Below are 22,307 nucleotides of genomic sequence, written 5' to 3' on the forward strand. Positions count from 1 at the left end.
GTTGTGCTGCTGCCATGTTGTGTTGCTTCCATGTTGATGTCATGTTGTGTTGCTACTAATCTGTGTTGTCATGTGATGCTGCCATGCTATGTTGTTGTCTTAGGTCTTTCTTTACGTAGTGTTGTGGTGTCTCTCTTGTCGTGATGTGTGTTTTGTCCTATATTGTTTTTTGTTTTTTTTAATCCCAGCCCCTGTCCCCACAGGAGGCCTTTTGGTAGGCCATCATGGTAAATATGAATTTGTTGTTAACTGACTTGCCTAGTTAAAAGGTTATATATATATATATTTTTATTGGCAGAGGAGGGCATACCCTCAGGTGGTCCAAAAACCCCACCCAGCCAAACAAGCTGACATTTCAGGCTGTCTTTTCAAACAAGTCTTAAACTAAGAGTGCATTATCAGAATTTTCCCAATTTCACAGTATTGTTCCAACCTCATAGTGTGGAAATACAGTGGGGCAAAAAAGTATTTAGTCAGTCACCAATTGTGCAAGTTCTCCCACTTAAAAAGATGAGAGAGGCCTGTGATTTTCATCATAGGTACACTTCAACTATGACAGACAAAATTAGAAAATAAAATCCAGAAAATCACATTGTAGGATTTTGAATGAATTTATTTGCAAATTATGGTGGAAAATAAGTATTTGGTCACCTACAAACAAGCAATATTTCTGGCTCTCACAGACCTGTAACTTCTTCTTTAAGAGGCTCCTCTGTCCTCCACTCGTTGCCTGTATTAATGACACCTGTTTGAACTTGTTATCAGTATAAAAGACACCTGTCCACAACCTCAAACAGTCACACTCCAAACTCCACTATGGCCAAGACCAAAGAGCTGTCAAAGGACACCAGAAACAAAATTATAGACCTGCACCAGGCTGGGAAGACTGAATCTGCAATAGGTAAGCAGCTTGGTTTGAAGAAATCAACTGTGGGAGCAATTATTAGGAAATGGAAGACCTACAAGACCACTGATAATCTCCCTCGATCTGGGGCTCCACGCAAGATCTCACCCCGTGGGGTCAAAATGATCACAAGAACGGTGAGCAAAAATCCCAGAACCACACGGGGGGACCTAGTGAATGATCTGCAGAGAGCTGGGACCAAAGTAACAAAGCCTACCATCAGTAACACACTACGCCGCCAGGGACTCAAATCCTGCAGTGCCAGACGTGTCCCCCTGCTTAAGCCAGTACATGTCCAGGCCCGTCTGAAGTTTGGTAGAGAGCATTTGGATGATCCAGATGAAGATTGCGAGAATGTCATATGGTCAGATCAAACCAAAATATAAATTTTTGGTAAAAACTCAACTCGTTGTGTTTGGAGGACAAAGAATGCTGAGTTGCATCCAAAGAACACCATACCTACTGTGAGGCATGGGGGTGGAAACATCATGCTTTGGGGCTGTTTTTCTGCAAAGGGACCAAGACGACTGATCCGTGTAAAGGAAAGAATGAATGGGACCATGTATTTTGAGTGAAAACTTCCTTCCATCAGCAAGGACATTGAAGATGAAACGTGGCTGGGTCTTTCAGCATGACAATGATCCAAAACACACCGCCCGGGCAACAAAGGAGTGGCTTCGTAAGAATCATTTCAAGGTCCTGGAGTGGTCTAGCCAGTCTCCAGATCTCAAATCCATAGAAAATCTTTGGAGGGAGTTGAAAGTCCGTGTTGCCCAGCAACAGCCCAAAAACATCACTGCTCTAGAGGAGATCTGCATGGAGGAATGGGCCAAAATACCAGCAACAGTGTGTGAAAACCTTGTGAAGACTTACAGAAAACGTTTGACCTCTGTCATTGCCAACAAAGGGTATATAATAAAGTATTGAGATAAACTTTTGTTATTGACCAAATACTTATTTTCCACCATCATTTGCAAATAAATTCATTAAAAATCCTACAATGTGATTTTCTGGATTTTTTTTCTTGTTTTGTCTGTCATAGTTGAAGTGTACCTATGATGAAAATTACAGGCCTCTCTCATCTTTTTAAGTGGGAGAACTTGCACAATTGGTGGCTGACTAAATACTTTTTTGCCCCACTGTATATATAAAACACAGAAAAATCACGTTTTAGACTGCTCTGCCCCTTTGAAGGCACAGTCTACAATATCGTTTCCTGCTTTTCAACAGTAATTTCAACTAATTAAAGATAAACTCTTTCAATGGGTTTAACTTGGCCTCCCAAGTGGTGCAGCGGTCTAAGTCACTGCATCGCTCCAGACCCGGGTTCGATTCCAGGCTGTGTCACAACCTTCTATGACCGGGAGTCCCTTAGGGTGGTGCACAATTGGCCCAGTGTCGTCCGGGTTATGGGAGGATTTGGCCGGGGGGGCTATACTTGGCTCATTGCGCTATAGCAACTCATTGTGGCGGACTGGTTCCCCTGCAGGCTGACTTCGGTAGTCAGTTGAATGGTGTAGTGATGGTGCAGTGATGAGACAAGATCGCAATTGGATATGACGAAAAATGGGGTAAAAAAAATCTAGAAATGAGTATCACTTATAAATTTTTTATTTTATTTTTTTTTTTATTTTACCTTTATTTAACCAGGCAAGTCAGTTAAGAACAAATTCTTATTTTCAATGACGGCCTGGGAACAGTGGGTTAACTGCCTGTTCAGGGGCAGAACGACAGATTTGTACCTTGTCAGCTCGGGGGTTTGAACTCGCAACCTTCCGGTTACTAGTCCAACGCTCTAACCACTAGGCTACGCTGCCGCCCCAAATGCCTAATGAGCTTGTCTTAACATACTGTATCATATCTCAAATCAAAGGAAATTATTGCTACATGTAATTGGGTTTTTGGTCATTTAAGTTTAAGTTAAACAAAGCTTCAAATCAAGTTTTAAAAAAGTAATGTTGATCTCAGGGAACAGACATGATAGCATTTAAGTGATCTTTGCATATGCTTATGGTATTGGATTGCATTTGCTCCATTCCTTGTAAAAAATGTTGTTAGTCTGGTTTGATGGTGCATATATTGAAGACGGTGGCTTTATTAACGAAAGGGATTCCCTGTATGGGGAGGAGTCAGCTGCGTATGGAGGCGGTTCAGGGAAGAGTTTTCCTTCTTGTGTGTGTTAAACTTGTGGCAGTCAGCTGTTGGATGTGCAGTGTTAGATGTGTGTGTGTGTGTGTGTGAGTGGATGTTGTGTGTGACTGTGTACCCAGCTCAATAGGACAACGTGAGAGATAACTACAGGAGATTTTCCCATTTGTTGTCCTTTTATCTAAAGGAATAGCCTACCGACACCGATTGTCACGCGCTCCCCTCTCTTGGCTCCCTGTGTTTCAGCTCCCTGCGTTTCTGTGTGCTAGTCCAGCAGGTCTCGAGGTGAGTCGTCCTTTCTGTACCTGATCTAATCCGTTATGTTTCTGTTTGGAGAAGTGCCGCAAAGACCATTTTCTTGGCAAACGTTCTTGGCAAACGTTGTGTTGTTTACTTTACATATGTCATGCACTCAAAGAGAGGGGGGGTACATTGTAAACATGCCCCCTGACAGCCTGGCCTATAGGACCCACTCACACATACTGTTGAGCAGACTAGTCTACCGGTTTCGTAAAGCAAAAGTCGCCTACAACAACAACACACTATGCATTTTTACCTAAATCACAGACTAAATCATAATAATATGTTTTACATTTTATACAGTGTGTAGAGTGGACCTCAAATCATGGTTGTATCAGGCCAGAGTCTGAGATTCGGTTAGTTTATGACAGTAAGTAGTTACTTTTGTTTGTCTGCATGGATGACTGTCATAAAGACCATGACTTATTATACATAGACATTACATAATGTAATCTGCACCTTTTATGGTCTTAGCTATCTGACTGGCTAAGCTGCTCTGTCACTGAGTCATCTGTCAACCCTCCTCTCTCAGTGCTCTCTCTCTACTAATCAGCTGTGCCTCCAGATATTGAATTGCAGGATCAGGTGTTAGTGCAGGGAATTTTGCAGAATCAGCAGAATTTACTAGGGATGGGGTCCTTCTCAATAAAACCGCACACACTAGAGAAGGCTTGTGGGAGGAGCTATACGAGGACCGGCTCATTGTAATAGTTGGAATGGAATAAATGGAACAGAGTCAAGTGTGGTTTCCACATGTTTGTTTACATTTATTCCATCCATTACAATGAGCCCATGTTCCTATAGCTCCTCCCACCAGCCTCCACACACACACACACACACACACACACACACACACACACACACACACACACACAGGGCCCTGACATTATTAAGTTGCTCTTTGTTCCAGTCAGTTCTCTGGTCCTCTCTGTATGGCCAGTTAAATAGTTTCTCTCTCTCTTGCCCCCCTCTTCTGAAACACAAATGTCAGAAAATGTCAAGTGGGTTGTGTTTCAATTCATCAACATGGTTATTAAGATGGACATGGCATGTCATTAACACCCATTCCCTGTCCAACTAGATGCCAAATAACATGAAGCTAATTAGTCTCTCTCTCACATGAAGCTAGTTAGTCTCTCTGTGTGTGTCTGAATGAATGAAGGGGTCAGTGAGATAAGACAGGAGAATGGGGTAGCTGTTAATAGCTGGCTTCTATTTTCAGCTTCTCGAGTTAGTGAGTTGGCCCAGTCATGTTTCTCCAAGCGTGAAAGCTGAGACATACAGGTAGAATTGTCAAACGTTTTTTTCTGCCGACAGTACTTAGCACCTCTGAACAGAGTGTCGGCAGTCAATCTCTTTTGTGTTCACACAGCAACGACCTTGGACGTCTCCAGCCACTAAGCCTTGTTAACATACTCCAAACCAGAAGGTGGCAGTAGCGTTGCTTGGCAACACATGTCCATGCGTATTGCTTCCAAGCTATCTGCGCTGATGTTGCTTTTTTGTAGAAAGCCCTTGTTGATACTAGACAGATGCCCACAGCTAAATAACTACTTAGCAAAGTGACAAATAAACAATTATATTCACTTTTCATAATTACATACTGCCAGTGCTAGCCCTTAGCCAAATGTTTAGCTAGCTTGCTGATGCTAGTGTATTCGCTAGCTAGCAGAACATAGCTAGCTAGGTACCTAGCTAGTGAGTTAAGGACACTGCACTAACTTGGCAGTTGTTTCATGGAAACTATCCATTGTGATTTAATTATAATGTCAGTACTAGCTACAGAGGTTTCCTAACTTGTAGGAAGTATTTAGTGTTGTGTGCATTGCGTCTGTGCAATTAGCTAGCTACCATCCCATATCCTACATTGCATATGAAGTGTGACTGGCTTATCTGTGGATATATGTATGCTGCCCCACATGGGGGATATTGCTCTTTGATTGGCTCAAAGTCAAGTTGTTGGCCACTGACGAGCATTGCGATTCTACAAATAGAATCGGTAGGTTCGTCGCTACCGGGTCGGCATACAGCAGGTACTGTTTTTGTTCTAGCAAGATGAGGAACGACCTTCCACTGATAAGAACCGGTGAGATTCTCTGTGTTCCATGCTTTACAGTGAGTTAGCCCAGTCAGTGTTTCTCCTAGCGTTACAGTGCTGCGGCAGCCCACCGAAGGTTGCCTACTAGCTCCACTCTGTTCAAGGTGAAAATGTTAACTTCCAATTAAATATAATTTTTGCATGCTCTTTGCCATCAGCAGTTGTAACAATAACAAAGCGCTTTTCCCACCCCTGTTTCTGTAAAAATCTGAGGGATGTTGCTGGAAAAGTGTAACCAGTCTAATTCATAGACAGAGCTAAGGACTAATTGATCATCCATGATATAAAAAGTATAGTTTTAACCATGTTTAAAGTGCTATATAGTGTTAGTTTACATTTCTTTGTTTACAAACATTGGTAAAACACGCTTATATTTTGGGTTCTGATGGGGTCTGACAGTTGAACTAAGCTGTGGCATTTTTAAGTTCTATTCTTCAAGAATCAATGGATACATATCATTCATTTATAAGTCCAAAAATGGATGTAGCAACTGCAGATTGCCTCTTTTTTTTTAAATGGAAGTTAGGATTTGTCCCAGGGGAGAGAAACTGCCCTCTCTCATTGAACCACAAGTTTAAGGTCAACCGCCCTGTGGGCATTGTTAGCAGGAAACAGGATCCCCATTATAGTGAATGAAAAAATATCAATATTTGTGTAAAAAAAAAAAAGACAATCATGGTACCAATAATTTTATTCTAATACAGCTAGCTAAGGGCATGTATGTCCTTGAAGCAATTATTTTAAAATCACACACAGAAGATGTTTAGTTGCTAATGGCAACCTGCAGTACCCCAGTCAGCCTTCAACTTGAGTTACACAATGAGAGGGGGCAGCACTGAGCTATCCTGCAACATCACTTCCTGGCGTCCTTAAACTGCACGTCTGCATAAAATGCCATCTTCACCAACCTAATTTGTCTCCAATGTGCTATTGAGTCTTCACATAGGAATAAATGTGTCACGTGATCGATGGCTTTGTCCATTCCTATACTGTATATACAGTCATTGATTTGTCCCCAAGCAGGCAAGGTTAGGATAAGCTTCATCATGGTACGTTCAGGAATGTAGCAGTGATTTATCTGGGACCAGTGTGCTTAGTCAATGCATGAAGACCAATTTAGACTAAGACTAGCCCATATTAGATAAGAAAGAAGATTTGAGTACTAGACCTCGAAGCACTTTTACTGGAGATTCTCTTCTGAGCATGCTTTTTAGTTCAGGACTATAGGCTTACTTTTTGTCTGGGAAACTCTCCCTTAGTTTGTCACTCTCACTCTCTTCTTTTTCTTTCTTTCTCTCTGCAAGTGTTAAGTAGTCATGTGATATGGGATAATCCCTTATTTAGTCTGAGGAGTTGTGTTTGAGAAGCATCAGAGCTGTGTGATTTTTGTTATTGTCTATCTCTACAGTTAGGGTTCCTTGTTTGATGGTCCGTTGGTCTCTCTGTGTAGGTATCTGGTCAGTGGAGTGAGAAGTAAATGTGATCTCCAGAACCGGAGCCTGCAGAAGGATAACATGGCCCTAGCCGGGTGTCCAGACTACTTCCTCCTCCAATCTAACTTCCAGGTAAAGACTATACACACACACGACACCTGTGTCTGTGACAGGGCTGGGTCTCACATGTTTGCATGCCTGCTGTAACCGTGACAATGCTCAGCTGACACACAGACCCATTAGAAGTGGTTATAGAAGCAGTAGTATTTAGGGTTTCTTCAACTGGCATTTCTGAAAAAGTTTGGGATAGTTACCCTAGTAGCATTACTATTATTCCACTGTACCAGGTAGCCTAGTGGTTAGAGGCAGGTAGCCTAGTGGTTAGAGGCAGGTAGCCTAGTGGTTAGAGGCAGGTAGCCTAGTGGTTAGAGGCAGGTAGCCTAGTGATTAGAGCGTTGGGCCAGTAACCAGCAGGTAGCCTAGTGGTTAGAGGCAGGTAGCCTAGTGGTTAGAGCATTGTGCCAGTAACCAGCATGTAGCCTAGTGGTTAGAGCATTGGGCCAGTAACCAGCATGTAGCCTAGTAGTTAGAATCCTCGAGCTGACAAGCTAAAAATCAGTCGTTCTGCCCCTGAGCAAGGCAGTTAACCCACTGTTTCCCGGGTGCCAAAGGTTTGGATGACGACTATGGCAGCCCTCCGCACCTCTCTGATTCAGAGGGGTTGGGTTAAATGCGGAAGACACATTTCAGTTGAATGCATTGTTGTACAATTGACTAGGTATTCCCCCTTTCCCCCTTACTACTGTAGTGAATGAGGCTATTGTGAGTCAAGCAGGCTTTTGTGCTTTAGTCTGAGTCTGAACCGTTGTGTCCTATAGGACAAGACTGGAGGCCCTCAAGGCCTATAAATAGACCAGCAAAACAAACAACTTCACAACATCAGACACACAACATCAGACACACACCACCTTTCCCACCCACCCCAATCAGCATTTTAATTCATTAGGGCTGAAAGCGTGGAATGTGTGTGTTTGTGTGTAAGCTGTCATGCTGTATCATGTTGATGGGCCAACCTTATCCATTATATAATGCATTGTCTCACACACACACACACACACCATGCAGCCTCTCAGGGCTGAGACAGTAGGTTGAGTGTGTGTAGATGAGGACGAACCTCTCTTCCACATATTGTACTTACAAAACTCTCTCTGGGTATATTTTGTCCATCTGAGCCATGTTTCAAGACTCTCGGAGCGGAAGAGCTGAGCGCGTGTGTGTGTGTCCAAGCGGGAGACCTGGATGTGAGCCATGGACACATTAGAGGGAGAAACACTTTGTGTGAGTGTGTAGCAGAGAACCATGCTAGAAGACTTTTCTCTCCAAACTAGGCTTTAGCTCAGCGGGCTAATTCTGTCTTGTGGCACACTGATAACCTGTGTTCAAACTCACTGGTCTCCATATGCATGGATATGGTGTGTACTGTGCAGGCCCGAGTTCTGGCATGCTTGCTAGGATGGTCAGACCTGCTAATTTTTACAACACTAGCTTCTCAAACCTCTCTCTTTCACCACTTTTGTCCTCGATCTGTTCAATACAGTCAGAAAAGACCTTCCGCAAAGTAAGGAAACAAATACCTAAATATGTAAAATTGCTAAAATATCCCTTTATTGTGGTAATATAAATATAATAGTTGACTCTGTCCTACAGACATGTGGTAGTTACAACCTTCCTGCACAGTTATATGGTATCACTGCTGCCATGGACCTGTGTGTCTGTGTGAAAGGTCAGTATGGTTGTGGTTATAGGACCGTTCTGGTGTGTGTGTCAAGTTTGTGTATGACGTGCATATTATATGTGTGTTTGTGTTGTGTAGTTCTGGTTTCCACAGACGTATGTATGCAGCAGAGCTGTCCCTGGAAAATCCTTGGCTGCTTCTCGGAGCTGTAAATCTCTCTGGGCGTTTATGGATGTTTTCAGAGGGGAGTGGTATGTGTGTGTGTGTGTGCCGTACCCCTGGCAGCGGGCAGTTCCTGGAAACTGTACTTCCGTGTTCTCCACTTTCCTGGAAAATTGAAAATGTTTTCCTTTTTTTATTTTTTATTCTCCTCAGCAGTGCTCCTTATCTGAGGCTGCTGTGTGTGTGTGTGTGTGTGTGTGTGTGTGAAGAGCAGTTTGTGCATCTGTGTGTGCAGGCACATGCAAACGTTTGTGTGCGTTTGTATATATTGGCTGGATGACAGATTCATATCCGTGCAGACAAAGCTCTCCCAGACGTGTTCCAAACGGTTCTCTTTCTCAAATGACACCTTAATCCCTACCACTACTTTGACCAGGGCCCTATGGGTACCTGTGTGCCATTCGCATAAAAAAACAATACAATGCTAAGGGAATATGCATGTTTCCCTGCAGTGTATACTACCATTCAAAAGCTTGGGGTCACTTAATGTCCTTGTTTTTGAAAGAAAAGCACTTTCTTTTTTTGGTCCATTTAAAATAAAAAACATCAAATGGTGTAGACATTGTTAATGTTGTAAATTACTATTGTAGCTGGAAATGGCTGATTTTTGTAAAAAAATGAATATATATTGAATATCTACATAGGCGTCCAGAGGCTAACTGATCATTAGAAAACCTTTTTGCAATTATGTTAGCACAGCTGTAAACTGTTGTTCTGATTTTAAAGGAGCAATAAAACTGGCCTCCTTTAGACCCTTCATTTCTCAAAACAAGTGTAGACTGACGAGTTTCAGAAGAAAGGTCTTTGTTTCTGGCCATTTTGAGGCTGTAATTGAACCCACAAATGCTGATACTCCACATACTCAACTAGTCTAAAGATGGCCAGTTTTATTGCTTCTTTAATCAGCACAACAGTTTTCAGCTGTGCTAACATAATTGCTGCAAAAGGGTTTTCTAATGATCAATTAGCCTTTTAAAATGCTAAACTTGGATTAGCGAACATGCCATTGGAACACAGGAGTGATGGTTGCTGATTATGGGTCTCTGTACACCTATTTAGATATTGAATTAAAAAATCTGCCGTTTCCAGCTACAATAGTCATTTACAACATTAACAATGTCTACACTGTATTTCTGATCAATTTGATGTTATTTTAATGGACAAAAAATGAGCTTTTCTTTCAAAAACAAGGACATTTCTAAGTGACCCCGAACTTTTGAATGGTAGTGTTTGTCCTGATTTTATTGTGCTTTCTGTTTCTCCATTCACACAGGAAACTGTGGACCGGACTTCCTCCCACAGACCGGACGATTTGAATGGTCAAGGGTTTCAACTCTCTGCCCATCGGAACTCCGACCACCAAGGTGATTGTCCTCTCCTCTCAACTAACCTCCCCTTTCTCCTCTCCTCTGTTGTCCAAATGAAGAGGCTATAATGGTGTTGTTGTTTTTTTTGGTGCTCAGCATTTTTCTCACTCGCTGGTGGATTGATTTTTCCAGAATATCCAGACTCCTTGGAATTCTGTAGGAATGCTCTTCTAGGAATACTGTGGGAAGGCAGGCTGTAAATCTTCTTCCTGTTTGACCCGTTACTTCCTGGGGGTGTCGTCAATGCCTGGTCTCCATGGTGATTGTTGCTCACAGTCATGTTGTAAATATTGGCTCACTGTAAAGTATGTAGGCCTAAAGGACCATGAATTACACTGGGGCAAAAAAGTATTTGGTCAGCCACCAATTGTGCAAGTTCTCCCACTTAAAAAGATGAGAGAGGCCTGTAATTTTCATCATAGGTACACTTCAACTATGACAGGCAAAATGAGAAAAATCCAGAAAATCACATTGTAGGATTTTTTAAAAATGTTTAATTCTTTAAATGTACAGCTGTGTGTCATCCGCATAGCAGTGAAAGTTAACATTATATTTTTGAATGACATCCCCAAGAGGTAAAATGTATAGTAAAAACAATAGTGGTCCTAAAACGGAACCTTGAGGAACACCAAAATATACAGTTGATTTGTCAGAGGACAAACTGATATCTTTCAGACAGATAAGATCTAAACCAGGCCAGAACACGTCCGTGTAGACCAATTAGGGTTTCCAATCTCTCCAAAAGAATGTGGTGATCGATGGTATCAAAAGCAGCACTAAGGTCTAGGAGCACGAGGACAGACGCAGAGCCTCGGTCGGATGCCATTAAAAGGTAATTTACCACCTTCAAAAGTGCAGTCTCAGTGCTATGATGGGGTCTAAAACCAGACTGAAGCATTTCGTATACATTGTTTGTCCTCAGGAATGCAGTGAGTTGCTGCGCAACAGCCTTTTGAGAGGAATGGAAGATTCGATATAGGTCGATAGTGTTTTATATTTTCTGGGTCAAGGTTTGGCTTTTTCAAGAGAGGCTTTATTGCTGCCACTTTTAGTGAGTTTGGTACACATCTGGTGGATAGAGAGCCGTTTATTATGTTCAACATAGGAGGGCCAAGCACAGGAAGCAGTTCTTTCAGTAGTTTAGTTGGAATAGGGTCCAGTATGCAGCTTGAAGGTTTAGAGGCCATAATTATTTTCATCATTGTGTCAAGAGATACAGTACTAAAACACTTGAGTGTGTCTCTTGATCCTAGGTCCTGGCAGAGTTGTGCAGACTCAGGACAACTGAGCTTTGAAGGAATACACAGATTTAAATTTGCTTTCTAATAATCGTGATCTTTTCCTCAAAGAAGTTCATTAATTTATTACTGCTGAAGTGAAAGCCATCCTCACTTGGGGATGCTGCTTTTTAGTTAGCTTTGCGACAGTATCAAAAAGGAATTTCGGATTGTTCTTATTTTCCTCAATTAAGTTGTAAAAATAGGATGATCGAGCAGCAGTAAGGGCTCTTCGATACTGCACGGTACTGTCTTTCCAAGCTAGTCGGAAGACTTCCAGTTTGGTGTGGCGCCATTTCCGTTCCAATTTTCTGGAAGCTTGCTTCAGACCTCGGGTATTTCTGTATACCAGGGAGCTAGTTTCTTATGAGAAATGTTTTTAGGGGTGCAACTGCATCTAGGGTATTGCGCAAGGTTAAATTGAGTTCCTCAGTTAGGTGGTTAACTGATTTTTGTCTTCTGACGTCCTTGGGTAGGCATAGGGAGTCTGGAAGGGCATCAAGGAATCTGTGTTGTCTGTGAATTTGTAGCACAACTTTTGATGTTCCTTGGTTGAGGTCTGAGCAGATTATTTGTTGCAATTGCAAACGTAATAAAATGGTGGTCCAATAGTCCAGGATTATGAGGAAAAACATTAAGATCCACAACATTTATTCCATGGGACAAAACTAGGTCCAGAATATGACTGTGACAGTGAGTATGTCCAGAGACATGTTGGACTAAACTAAAGGTTGACCGATTTTCATAACAATCGGAAATCGGTATTTTTAGGCGCCGATTTGCCTTCTTTTTTTTTTATATACCTTTTTTATTTAACTAGGAAAGTCAGTTAAGAACACATTCTTATTTTCAATGACGGCCTAGGAACGGTGGGTTAACTGCCTTGTTCAGAGGCAGAACAACAGATTTTCACCTTGTCAGCTCGGGGAACCAAACTTGCAAATTTACAGTTAACTAGTCTAACGCAATAACGACCTGCCTCTCTCTCGTTGCACCCCTCAAGGAGACTGCCTGTTACGCGAATGCAGTAAGCCAAGGTAAGTTGCTAGCTAGCATTAAACTTATCTTATAAAAAACTATCAATCATAATCACTAGTTAACTACACATGGTTGATGATATTACTAGGTATTATCTAGCGTGTCCTGCGTTGCATATAATCTGACTGAGCATACAAGTATCTAAGTATCTGACTGAGCGGTGGTAGGCAGAAGCAGGCTCGTAAACATTCATTCAAACAGTGCATTTTGCCAGCAGCTCTTCGTTGTGCGTCAAGCATTGCGCTGTTTATGACTTCAAGCCTATCAACTCCCGAGATGAGGCTGGTGTAACCGATGTGAAATGGCTAGCTAGTTAGCGCGCGCTAATAGCGTTTCAAACGTCACTCGCGCTGAGCCTTCTAGTAGTTATTCCCCTTGCTCTGCATGGCTAATGCTGTTTCAATGGTGGCTGTTGTCATTGTGTTGCTGGTTCGAGCCCAGGGAGGAGCGAGGAGAGGGACAGAAGCTATACTGTTACACTGGCAATACTAAAGTGCCTATAAGAACTACCAATAGTCAAAGGTTAATGAAATGCAAATGGTATAGAGGGAAATAGTCTTATAATTCTTATAATAACTACAACCAAAAACTTTTTACCTGGGAATATTGAAGACTCGTGTTAAAAGGAACCACCAGCTTTCATATGTTCTCATGTTCTGAGCAAGGAACTGAAACATTAGCTTTCTTACATAGCACATATTGCACTTTTACTTTCTTCTCCAACACTTTGTTTTTGCATTATTTAAACCAAATTGAACATGTTTCATTATTTACTTGAGGCTAAAATGATTTTATTGATGTATTATATTAAGTTAAAATAAGTGTTCATTCAGTATTGTTGTAATTGTCATTATTACAAATACATTTAAAAAAAAACGGCCGATTAATCGGTATAGACTTTTTTTGGTCCTCCAATAATCGGTATCGGCCTTGAAAAATCATAATCAGTCGACCTCTAGACAAAACCTATTGAGTCGATGATGGCTCCGAAAGCCTTTTGGAGTGGGTCTGGGGACTTTTACATGTGAATATTAAAGTCACCAAAAACTTGGAACTCAATGAGGAACTCTGTATATGGCCCAGGAGGCCTGTAAACAGTAGCTATAAAAAGTGATTGAGTAGGCTGCATAGATCTTGAAGAGATGCTACTGCGCCTTCACCACACTGTCTGTGTGGGTGGACCATTTCAGGTCATCAGTGATGTGTATGCTGAAGAACTTGAAGCTTTCCACCTGCTCTGCTACGGTCCCGTCTATGGATAGGGGCGGGCTCCCTCCGTTGTTTCTTGAAGTCCACCATCAGCTCCTTTGGTTTGTCGACATTGAGTGAGAGGTTATTTTCCTGGCACTACACTCCCAGGGTCTTATCATTGTTGGTAATCCGGCCTACTACTGTTCTCATCTACGAACTTGATGATTGAGTTGGAGCCATGCGTGGCCACACAGTCATGGGTGAACAGGGAGTACATGAGGGGACTGAGCATGCACCCTTGTGGTGCCTCTGTGTTGAGGATCAGTGAAGTGGGGGTGTTGTTTCCTACCTTCCCCGCATGGGGGATGGTCTGTCAGAAAGTCCAGGAACCAATTGCACAGGGTGGGGTTCCGACCCAGCCGATAGTCATTTAGTTCATTTACCATCGCTTTCTTGGGTACAGAAACAATGGTGGACATCTTGAAGCAAGTGGGGTCAGCAGACTGGGATAGAGAGAAATTGAATATGTCTGTAAACACACCAGCCAGCTGGTCTGCGCATGCACCGCTGGGAATGCCATCTGGGCCGGCAGCCTTGCAAGGGTTAACACGCTTAAATATCTTATTCACGTCGGTCATGGAGAAGTGGAGCTCAGTCGTTGGTAGCGGGCCTCGTCGGTGGCAGTGTGTTATCCTCAAAGCAGGCGAAGAAGGTGTTTAGCTTGTCCGGAAGCAAGACGTCAGTGTCCACGGCTTGACTGGTTTTCCCTTTGTAGTCCGTGATTGTCTGTAGACCCTGCCACATGCGTCTCGTTTCTGAGCCGTTGAATTACAACTCCACTTTGTCTCTGTACTGACATATTGCCTTAAGGAGGGAATAACTACACTGTTTGTATTCATCCATATTCCCAGTCACCTTGCATTGGTTAAATGTGGTGGTTCGCGCTTTCAGTTTTGAGCGGATGCTGCCGTCTATCCACGGTTTCTGGTTAGGGTAGGTTTTAATAGTCACAGTGGATACAACATCTCCTATACACTTCCTGATAAACTCAGTCACCGTATCTGTGTATTTGTCGATGTTATTCTTAGAGGCTACCCTGAACATATCCCAGTCCGTGTGATCAAAACAATCTTGAAGTGTGGATTCCGATTTGGTGAGACCAGCTTTGAATAGTTATTAGCACAGGTACTTCCTGTTTTTCAGTTTCTGCCTATAGGAAGGGAGGAGCAAAATAGAGTCATGATCAGATTTGCCAACGGGAGGGCGGGGGAGGGCCTTATAGGCACTTTGAAAAGCTGAGTAGCGGTGGTCTGTTTTCCCAGAGCGAGTGCTACCATCAATGTGTTGGTAGAACGTTGTTGTGCTTTCCTCCAATTTGCTTTGTTAAAATCCCCAGCTACAATAAATGCTACCTCACGATATGTGGTTTCCAGTTTGCATCAAGTCCAGTGAAGTTCTTTTGAGGGCCGTCATGGTATCGACTTGAGGGGGAATATACATGGTTGTGACTATAACCGAAGATAATTATCAGCATTTGATTGAAGTATTCTAGGTCGGGTGAAGTACTAGAGTTTCTGTATGTTATCACAATGAGTGGTTAATCATGAAACATACAACCCTGCCTGCCTTCTTCCCAGAGATTTCTTTATTCCTGTCTGGGCGATATGCTGAGAACCCAACTAGCTGTACAGTCTCAGACAGTATATCCCGAGAGAGCCATGTTTCCGTGAACATTAGCGAGTAATATTCTGGAAATGGCGGGTGGTGTGCGCGCTTCCTGAGTTGGACTAGAAGTCCACTCCGATCACCTCTTCTCAGCCGGCGGTGTTTTGGATCAGCCTCTGGAATCTGTTCAATTGCCCTGGGGGGTACGGACAAAGGATCCAATTCGGGAAAGTCGTATTCCCGGTCCTAATGCTGGGGAGTTACTGCCTCTGATATCCGAAAGTTCTTTCCGGCTGTATGTAATAACACCAACAATTTCCTGGGCTAATAATGTAAGAAATAACACGCACAAAAAAAACTAAATACTGTGAAGTTGCTTAGGAGCTAGATGTAGCGCGGACTTATCTATCGGCGCCACCAGGCTATGTCATGCCAGGCTATAATATGCTAGGTTATAGGGATGTGCATCTCTCCTTACAATCACGATTCAATATGCATCTAGATACATGTGCTCCAATATGATACAGGAATAATACTTTTTGTTTGAAATGGTGCGATTTGATTAGTGGAATGGATCGGCGCAATTTATGTTTCTGTCCCCCCCCACCTTTTATCTGAAATATTCATCACCCACTGGTTTAACTTGTCAGATATCAGATTTTAAATGGTTTTTTTGAGCTAGAAATATGTCACTATTTATCTTTAGAAATTAGCAATGGCATACATAGCTAATTAACATAACAGTTTTGAATTTCACCCCATCTCAAAAGCAAATGGTTTTGACCAAGAGCTGCTCTCTTCTCCCTTTCTGACCAGTGCGGCTCGCAAAAGTTATTGCTGTCCTTGTTATGAAATTACACCTTTACCCTGTTCATGTAAAAAGTGACCAAATGCACTGACTGTTTAAAGCCAAGCCAAACTAATATTTTGTACGGTGGACCTGGCAATCGAAAACCACCAATCAGCAGTTAGATGTGCAATCAGCAAAATTGTTGTCCACTCCGGTCGCCCGGTACGGCTCCACAGGTAAAACAACATTTTCTACAGTGCATTTGGTATCAATGACCCAAACAATTACATTGATTGTCCCTCATGTAGCCCTTTGCACTTGCACCCATATATATGTTGAAAATGGCAGATTTGGACTCTGATAAGCACTTAAATTGGAATGCTGTACACTTCACATTTCCATATCATAAAACTCATGCTATATACAGTGTTAACTTTCATGATCACTATGTTAGATGTACAGTTACAGATGGCATGGTGTTATATTCTGGGTCGTCCTGAACAGAATGAGCCTATGTTTGTTGTATTGTGAAGGAAATGCGCTCATGACTCCATTCTGTTGCACCAAAATTACAATCTGCTTCTCTAAATTGCCTTGTGAAAGCCTAAGATCATATTTTATCATTTAGCTTGTCAAAAAATGTAACAAGCTTTCAAATTATACCCATGTGACCCAGATTTGGATTTATAATAGACCGTTTTTGTATTGCTTAACAGTAATTTTGTAAAGGCGGAGATGCAGGGTTGTGTTCCAAACAACACAACTACAAGTGTTCTTGGTCTAGTTCCTCAACGGCACAGCTAGGAGAGCTCAAAAAATACTTTCTAGTTGAAGACTTTTCTTTGAGTCATAAAAGTGCATTGAAATTTATTTAGGAACTGTGCACACTTTGGGGATGTGTGTGGCCACTTGGAAACCCAGTTAGACCTCTCACTCAAACTGACAGTCTGGAGATGTCTGTGTGTGTGTGGCCACTTGGAAACACCAGTTAGACCTCTCACTCAAACTGACAGTCTGGAGATGTGTGTGTGTGTGGCCACTTAGAAACACCAGTTAGACCTCTCACTCAAACTGACAGTCTGGAGATGTGTGTGTGTGTGTGTGTGGCCACTTGGAAACACCAGTTAGACCTCTCACTCAAACTGACAGTCTGGAGATGTGTGTGTGTGTGTGTGTGTGTGTGGCCACTTGGAAACACCAGCTAGACCTCTCACTCAAACTGACAGTCTGGAGAGGTGTGTGTGGCCACTTGGAAACACCAGTTAGACCTCTCACTCAAACTGACAGTCTGGAGAGGTGTGTGTGGCCACTTGGAAACACCAGTTAGACCTCTCACTCAAACTGACAGTCTGGAGAGGTGTGTGTGGCCACTTGGAAACACCAGTTAGACCTCTCACTCAAACTGACAGTCTGGAGAGGTGTGTGTGGCCACTTGGAAACACCAGTTAGACCTCTCACTCAAACTGACAGTCTGGAGAGGTGTGTGTGGCCACTTGGAAACACCAGTTAGACCTCTCACTCAAACTGACAGTCTGGAGAGGTGTGTGTGGCCACTTGGAAACACCAGTTAGACCTCTCACTCAAACCCTTGTCATTTTTTTTGTCTTACGTTGCAACTACCCCAAATTTAGTTACTGAAATGTATCCAGAGTATTTTCAGACTTTGTTATCAACAAATATCACGAAAAGTACAGTAAGTGTGAAATCAACATTCTAATGTTTGGATTCAGTCTGTGTCAGGTGAACTGTTGTGTTCTCACTTTTGTCTAATTTTCCCATTTATCTCCAAACTTTTCACTTTTTTTAATGGCTACCGGTATTGCATATACTTTCCATATTTCTTCTGTAAGAAACATTTAAATTTAGCCCTATCCATACAGTATAGGACAATGCCCACAAGTGTCAGAAGTTAATAGTCTATGATTTTATATTACGAAAGTCATTTTACAAACATCTGAATGCTGAAGGTGCCATGCAGATGTGGCCTACCAATATTAGAACAGGGATAGAGTAGGCCTACCTCTCGTTGGCTCATGCAGCTGTGTCTTTCGCGCTGTGCACACAGTTGTTATCTGACTTGTAAAGCAATGTCATATGCAGCTCCATGCACAAAAGTTTGATAGGCTGAAGGAAAGGACGAATCAATTCCGTCACAACAAATTAGAGGTATTTGCAGAGTAAGGCAGAAACGATTATGAGTTAAAAACGTTGGTGAACCTGCAATTCGTAACGTTTGAATCAGTTTTATTACCGATGTATGCTTCATTTGGATCAGTGTGGGCTCCCGCAGACCGATGCACTTGCCTAGAGGCATATTTAGCTGGTTAGTAACTTGAAGACTTTGGTATGATAACTGTAGAGAATGATCAACTTCTATATGTTGACTGTAGAGAGTGATCGGTATGATAACTGTAGAGAATTATCAACTTCTATATGTTGACTGTAGAGAGTGATAGAGACTTTGGTATGTTGACTGTAGGGGATGATAGACTTCAGTATGTTTTAACATTTTAAATAACCTTTTATTTAACTAGGCAAGTCAGTTAAGAACAAATTCTTATTTGCAATGACAGCTTACCGGGGGAACAGTGCCTTGTTCAGGGGCAGAACGACAGATTTTTACCTTGTCAGATCGGGGATTCGATCCAGAAACCTTTCGGTTACTGGCCCAATGCGCTAACCACTAGGCTACCTGCCACCCCATGTTGACTGTAGGGGATGATAGAGACTTCGGTATGTTTTTTTATGATTGTACTTTCTAGATTTAACATATGCGATGCAGTGACCGTGTTCCCAGTGCTCCAGAGTCAGCAGACTCAGGCCTACACATGCACACACACTCAGAGCCTAGGGACATCTTAGAATATGGAAGAGGAAACATTTTAGTGGAAGGCTGGAGTCTTCCGTTATATTCCAATGGTTTCTTAGATGTCCTTCTGACATACAGTAGCTCTCTCTCTCTGCTCTGGACAGCATCCTAACTATCTCTACTCTACTGTAGCTTGAGGAACTTAACTCTCGACCCTGCTCCACTACAGCCCCATTGATGGGAATGGAGGTGTGTTTGGCCCTCCTTTTCCTGTAGTCCACAATCGTATATTTTTGTTTTTCTCAGGTTGAGGGAGAGGTTGTTGTCCTGGCACCACACTGCCAGGTCTCTGACCTCCTTCCTATAGGCTGTCTCATCGTTGTCGGTGATCATGCCTACCACCATTGTGTCATCAGCAAACTTAATGATGGTGTTGGAGTCGTGTTTGGCCACGCAGTCGTGGGTGAACAAGGAGTACAGGAGGTGACTAAGCACGCACCCCTGAGGGGCCCCTGTGTTGAGGATCAGCGTGGCAGAGGTTGTTGCTTACCCATACCACATGGGGGCGGCCCGTCAGGAAGTCCAGGATCCAGTTGCAGAGGGAGGTGTTTAGTTCCAGGGTCCTTAGCTTAGTGATGAGCTTTGTGGGCACTATGGTGTTGAACGCTGAGCTGTAGTCGATGAATAGCATTCTCACATAGGCATTCCTTTTGTCCAGGTGGGAAAGGGCAGTGCCCCTCTGGTAGGCTCGTGTCACTGATCACTTCATGGCTGGGTTTCCCTGTTGTAGTCTGTAATAGTTTGCAAGCCCTGACAAGCGTCAGAGCTGGTGTAGTATGTTTCTATCTTTGTCCTGTATTGAAGCTTTGCCTGTTTGATGGTTCGTCTCAGGGCATAGCGGGATTTCTTATAAAAGCTGTCGCTCCTTGAAAGCGGCAGCTCTAGCCTTTAGCTCGGTGCGGATGTTGCCTGTATTCCATGGCTTCTGGTTGGGATATGTACGTACGGTCACTGTTGGGACGATGTCGTCTATACACGTATTGATGAAGCCGGTGACTGAGGTGGTAAACTCCTCAATGTCGTTTAATGAATCCAGGAACATATTCCAGTCTGTGCTAGCAAAACTGTCCTGTAGCGTAGCATCCGCATCATCTGACCAATTCCATATTGAGCGAGTCACTGGTACTTCCTGCTTTAATTTTTGGTTGTATGAAGGAATCAGAAGGATAGAATTATGGTCAGATTTGCCAAATGGAGGGTGAGGGAGAGCTTTGTACGTGTGTCTGTATGTGGAGTGAAGGTGGTCTAGAAGTTATTTATTTATTTATTTTCCCCCTCTGGTTACATATTTAACATTCTGCTAGAAATGAGGTAAAACGGATTTAAGTTTGCCTGCATTAAAGTCTCGGGCCACTAGGAGTGCCGCTTCTGGATGAGCATTTTCTTGTTTGCTTATGGCCTTATACATCTCGTTGAGTGCAGTTTTAGTGCCAGCATCGGTTTGTGGTGGTAAATAGACCGCTTCAAAAAATAGATAGTGTGGTCTACAATTTATCATGAGGTACTCTACCTCAGGCGAGACAGACCTCAAGACTTCCTTAATGTTAGACATTGTGCACCAGCTGTTATTGACAAATAGACACAAACCACCAACCCTCGTCCTACCGGACGCAGCTGTTCTGTCCTGCCGATGCACGGAACACACAGCTAACTGTATATCCATGTCGTCGTTCAACCACGACTCGATGAAACATAAGATATGACCGTTTTTAATGTCCTGTTGGTAGGATAGTCTGAAACGGAGCTCATCCTGTTTATTCTCCACTGATTGCACATTGGCCAATAGAGCGCATGGTAAAGGCGGGTACTCACTCGCCGACAAATTCTCGCAAGGCACCTGGATCTGCACACCCTGTATCTCCGTCTTCATGCGAATAACGGAGATTTGGGAGTAGCTCTCTCTGTGCTCAGGACAGCATCCTAGTTATCTCTAGTCTACAGTGACATCTATTGGTAAGAGCAACATTTGCAGCATGTATCTCCTTTTTGCTGTGTTTTAAATACACCTCTATCTCTCTCCCTCTTTCTCTCACCACCTCCCTCCCGTCTTTACCTCTGTCTGTCTGTCTCTCTCTCTGTCGCTCTGTCTCTCTATGTAGATGATGTGGATCTGGAGGCGTTGGTGAATGACATGAACTCCTCTCTGGAGAGTCTCTACTCCAGCTGCAATACCCACACAGAGACGGCCCCGCTGCTGCACAACAGTCACGTGCACACCCCTCATCACGGGCACGCTCCTCATCGGCGCGGCCCTCGCTCCCAGCGCCCTACGCCCCCTATTCCCCTCTCCTGCCCCCAAGAGAGGCTGTGTCGCTCTCAGCCCGTACACATCAACGCCTTCATGTAGCTATGTCTCTCTCTCTCATACACATGTGCACATACACACAGTATCTATATCTTTCTATGAGTAAATGTAAATCTGTGGTTGTGATTGATGGGTCTTTTTTATTTTTGTGCAACTCTGTCTCCCTCTACAGGAGGCTCCAGGAGGAGCAGCAGCAGTGTCGTCCCTCCTCTCTCCCTGCCGTCATCAACCCCTTCCCTGAACTCTGCACCCCCACTGGCTCTCCCATCCTCGGCCTCATACACACCACAGACAACCATGTAAGCACACACACACACAGACGGAGTTACTTTTGAGTGTGAGTGCGTGTCTGTTGTTTCTGAATCAGCTGACTGGACTGTAATGTCCTGGCATAATGTTGTGTTTGGCCGTAGACCTGCCTTTCTTATGTTACTCAACAGTTTATCATACTTGTGTGTGTGTGTGTGTGTGTTATTCATTCTGGTATGATGGTAATTTAATCTCACACACACACACACCCATTTGGCACCAGACAGGTGACCGGAAAGATTTCAATTGATCTGACATTTGAGAAATACATCCATATGTATTGGGTACGTAACCCATTAGGCCATCCTCCCAAGCAGGCAGCTCCATCAATAAACCGGGGATATTGTCCAAATGAGCCACATTTGTGTCCTTAAACAGCCTATATCTAATTACAAAAACACTATTCCTTGTGTTTCGATCTGTAGCATATGCAAAAATGTATAGCCTATTTTATTGGTTTGTACATTCCTAAAACACATTGTCCATCTCACGGTTCAGCTGTTGGAGATTTGAGCACCAAATGCATAACGGCATTGCATGCATTGGCCTATAGGCTTAAGTGTCCACTGTATGATTTTAATATTTAAAAGATAAATGGAAAGAAAGGCCTAGCCCCAGAGAGAGATGCCGGTGGCATGATATGACACGGACACGCA

General features: G+C 43.1%; 1 protein-coding gene across 4 annotated transcripts in view; it reads left to right on the top strand.

Moving 5' to 3' along the window:
* The first annotated feature begins 3,051 nt into the window (after positions 1-3,051).
* Positions 3,052-22,307, top strand: part of LOC110496474 (growth factor receptor-bound protein 10) — a 54,161-nt gene continuing 34,905 nt past the window's right edge. For 3 of the 4 annotated variants that reach the window (XR_016488578.1, XM_036953064.2, XM_090208895.1), the window contains exons 1-5: positions 3,052-3,337; positions 6,901-7,015; positions 10,114-10,204; positions 21,137-21,380; positions 21,515-21,641. Coding sequence is in view for 3 of the 4 variants with exons in the window: in XM_036953064.2 (XP_036808959.1) it covers positions 6,965-7,015; positions 10,114-10,204; positions 21,137-21,380; positions 21,515-21,641 (513 nt within the window). In the remaining variant the exon portion in view is untranslated. Of the gene's footprint in view, positions 3,338-3,655; positions 3,723-6,900; positions 7,016-10,113; positions 10,205-21,136; positions 21,381-21,514; positions 21,642-22,307 lie in introns of all 4 variants that reach the window. The other variant, XM_090208894.1, reaches the window with a different exon arrangement.

The sequence above is a fragment of the Oncorhynchus mykiss genome, chromosome 18 (genome assembly GCF_057628025.1).
Source record: "Oncorhynchus mykiss isolate SJ-2025 chromosome 18, ASM5762802v1, whole genome shotgun sequence".
NCBI classification, from domain to species: domain Eukaryota; kingdom Metazoa; phylum Chordata; class Actinopteri; order Salmoniformes; family Salmonidae; genus Oncorhynchus; species Oncorhynchus mykiss.